The sequence below is a fragment of the Octodon degus genome, unplaced genomic scaffold (genome assembly GCF_000260255.1).
Source record: "Octodon degus isolate 3935 unplaced genomic scaffold, OctDeg1.0 scaffold00134, whole genome shotgun sequence".
Lineage (NCBI taxonomy): Eukaryota > Metazoa > Chordata > Mammalia > Rodentia > Octodontidae > Octodon > Octodon degus.
The window spans coordinates 2,833,663-2,837,411 of NW_004524710.1; the positions used below are offsets into that span (position 1 = coordinate 2,833,663).

A 3,749-nucleotide genomic window follows, 5' to 3' on the forward strand; every position below is an offset into this window, starting at 1 on the left:
GCAAAAAAAAAAAAAAAAAAAAAAATAGCTTGCAGTTTTCCTGTCAATACACTCAATCAGGGATGTTGGTTATTTTTGTCTTCTTATATATACTCTTCTTTCACTAAAGCAACATTCCAAGTTTCCTTTGTATAACATTCCTGCTCAACTCTCAGCAAAACAGTTTTGACGAGATTAACTCTCCCTCTACACCAAGGATAAACTGGTTCATGCCCAGCAGGGGCTCCAGGACTCCTGGGTACAATCATCAGTATCCTTGGAATGAAGTCCAAAAATATATTTGACAACCAAAGGGAAGATTGTTCTCCCTCCTGCTGACATAAACAAAGAATCATACAAATCCAGGCCTGGTGCATCTACCTTGGGACCAGAAAGGAAGTCGGCCGTAGGATGTAGCCCCTACACTGGATACCAGAAAAGAAAGAGGAAAAGACAAAAGATCCTTGATGTCATGAAGCCTCATCCAAAGCCTGAACCACCTCACAACTTTTTAGGTGACAGGACCCATCCTCTTTATTGTTTAAATCAGTATGAATTGGGTTTTCTATTGATCTTTCACCAAAATGTTCTTAATTCATAGTGCCAACACTATCATCAGTCACACTTTAGTCACTTTCATTTCTTTCAAACATCTGAGCTTTGATTTCAAAATAGTTAAATGAAGCCCAAAGTATATTTCATCAGAAACATGATCCAGAACCCTACTAGAATGACTGAAGAACAAAATCACTATCTGTAGCACCTAGGAAAAAACCTTCAAAAGCTGATAATACCCCAGATTTCTAGCTATTGAAGAGTGTCATTCCTTAGGCACTGACTTGTAGACATCTGCCATTCTGGAGCATGTGCCAGGACAAATGGGTGGCTCTGAGACCCAAGCTGGTCTCAGAACTATGTGCTGAGCATGCAGGTTGGGCATAGCTGAGCAGTTGTGGGGCAGTGTGAAGACAGTTCCCAGAGCCTGGCACCTGGTGTCCGTGGAGCATTCAGATGGAAAAGCCCCTGCTCAGCCAAGTTATGCTTCTAACTCCTGATGTGGTTGTATAGGCGGGGGGAGGGTGTGTCCCTCGGAATGTAACACCACTCTAACCAGGGTGGCTTAATCAACCAGAGGGTTTGTTTCAGTGACATCAGAAAGTGGAGAAATAGTTTTCAATCAGAAAAGCAAGACTTTTTCTCTCCCTCTCCAATTAAATTCTCACATCACTACAACTGAACAGCTAGAGAAGCCCCCAAGAAATGATGGCATGATGTTTAAAGTGTGCCAAGAAAGCTTGGCATAGTGGCGCACACCTCTAATCGCAGTGACTCAGGAGGCTGAGGCAACAGGATGGAGAGTTTGAGGTCAGCCTAAGCAACTTAGTGAAACTCTGGCTCAAAATTAAATACAAAATAGAAAGAGATGAGATGTGGTACAGTGCCAAGGCCATGGGCTTAGCCCCTAACATCACCAAAATAAAAAATACCAATAAATAAATAAAATGTGCCAATGATATCATCCAGAAATAATGTAGCAAATAGAACATGTGGTCCACTGTCTTCTCAGCAATGTACATCTATTTTTTCTTGGGTCACTAAAGTTTTTTCCCTTTGTCTTTTCTAAATAAAGCCCTGCAATTCTTTTTATCAGAAATCATCTGACAAAGGGTTTACTGACAACTTTCTATTAGCAAAAAAAAAACATAAAAAAATCACACAAAATACAATAGACAGTATCTCATACAGAAGTCAACGTGCTGGGAGTCCTAAAAGAAAACAAAGAAAAACTGTTTAAAAAATCCCCCCAAATCCAAGCACTTAGTTTTAGTTATGGACAGAACTTTGAACCCCACCAAATGAACCAAATTAATAATTCAGCAGAGAATTCAACCAAGGGAACACGTAGCGAAGAAAGCAGACTTTAATTTTTCTTAGTACATGTTTGCAGTACAAAATAACTACATTCATAGTAGGGAACTGGTACAGATACATAACATACCTCCCTTCTTTCCTATTCTTCCCTTCCACTCTCCCTTTTTTGGCTAGCCTCAGATTCATGTATTTATCTTATAATTCCTTAAAAAATTGCCATACATACAGATTAACAGCCAGACTAACAGGCCAAAATGAATCCAATTTTAAAGTAACTTTTTGTGACACAGACTTGGCGCTGGAAAGGGCAGCTCTGGGCTAGGCCCAACCTGTCACTATCACTATCAGCATGTGCTCCTCTTCCAGCTTGCCCAGCGTCCTCAGGGCGGACTGCAGGTACTGCTGTGAGAAGGGGCAGGGTGGGAAGGCATAGAGCATGCCCTTGCAGTCTCTGCCCTTGGGCCTACCCACTGGCAGGCTGATCACCCCTGCAGCCTGCTTCCCCTTTAAGTAAGAGACCAGGTTCCTGAGAAGCCGCCTCTGTAGGCCTGGTTCCATGATGGGCATCCCCTCCGTGCCAGGCCCGCTGGGGACTGACTGTGTAGCCAGGAGCACGGCGTAGCCCTTGGCCCTGCCCCGCCTGATGCGTCGTGTGACCTCCTCAAACTTGGGCTGCTCCAGTGAAAGGCGCTGTGTAATCTTCAGCTGGGTCAGCCGGCTCCCGGATGTCTGGTCTGTCAGGAGACCACTGATAACTCCCTGGTCTCCCTCTAGGATATACATAGACACTGGAAAGCAGCTGGTTTTCAACACTAGAAGCCCATTCCAACCTAGCTGCAGGGTCTGCGAAAGAGTCTTCAGCTTTTTGGTCTCATGTTTTGATTCTTCCAGAGGCTTGGGCTCTGCCTCAGTAGTCCCATAACTGCACTCTCTCTCACTTGTCTTCTTCCCACAGGAAGAGTCTGCAGCTTCTTGGAGGAGGTGGTGGCCCCACTCCTCAGCCCCACGTGTGCTGCTGCTGAGGGAGTTGGTGCCCAACTCCAAAGTGGTCCCGGTACCAGTGTGGTTCGCCTGGCAGTCATACTGTGGTCCAACCCCCTTGGTCCAGCTCCACTTCTTATATGCACAGTGGGGCGTTCTCCCATGGAGGTCCTCCCGCCTGTCTTCCCACATCTTGGCCAGGCCTCGGTCCTCTTCCCCGCTCCAGTGATCACCACTGAGGCTGTGCATTGAGCGGCTAAGACCCTCCAGGCTGTTTCTGGGATCCACAATTTTACTGGGGCGGGTCCAGTGCCCTTCCAGAAAGGTCGGATCTCGGCCTAGATGCAGGTACGGGTGGATCTTGTCTCGCACCCGCAGGTTCAAACCCAGGGCTGGGTGCCTGGAAAACCCATCTTTGAGCGGCTCATAATCCACGGGGAGGGGTGCGGGTCGGTACTGCTGGGGATACCGCGACTCCCCTGCTTTGGCAAAATCCACTCGGAGCCTGCGGTGCGGACCCCCCAAAGGAAAGCCCCTCATTTCAGCACAGGCAACCTGAGCTGAGTCCAGGTTCTCATAATGGATGTAGGCGAAGTTATTTCCTTTGACGTGGTCAATGGTGCGAATGATTCCAAAACGGTCGAACTCCCGGGCCAGGGCTGCGGGCAAGGTGTCAGGTCCCAGGCCCCCCACCCAGAGGCGAGTGGTGGGGCCGGCCCTGCCGTGGCCTATCTTCATGGGCCCCCTGCCCGTCACGCGGCCTGCCATGGCCGCCTCGGTTCTGCGTGCCGCGTCCGGGCTCCGGAAGCGCAGGAAGGCCCAGGCCGCACCCCGCCCTCGGGCGGGCCCCCTGCCGTCCGCCTCCTCGAGGCCGCCGCCGCACTTCCCGAAGGCGCGGCGCAGCGGCCCCTCCGACG

General features: G+C 48.9%; 1 protein-coding gene across 1 annotated transcript; it reads right to left on the minus strand.

The window, feature by feature from the left end:
• Window positions 1-1,888: 1,888 nt before the first annotated feature.
• Window positions 1,889-3,747, minus strand: LOC101565291 (putative RNA-binding protein 15B; the record flags this gene model as incomplete). The annotated part of the gene is made up of 1 exon (XM_023701378.1): window positions 1,889-3,747. A coding segment is annotated over one exon (1,578 nt), but the record flags the coding sequence as incomplete, so codon positions are not given.
• Between the last annotated feature and the right edge of the window lie 2 nt (window positions 3,748-3,749).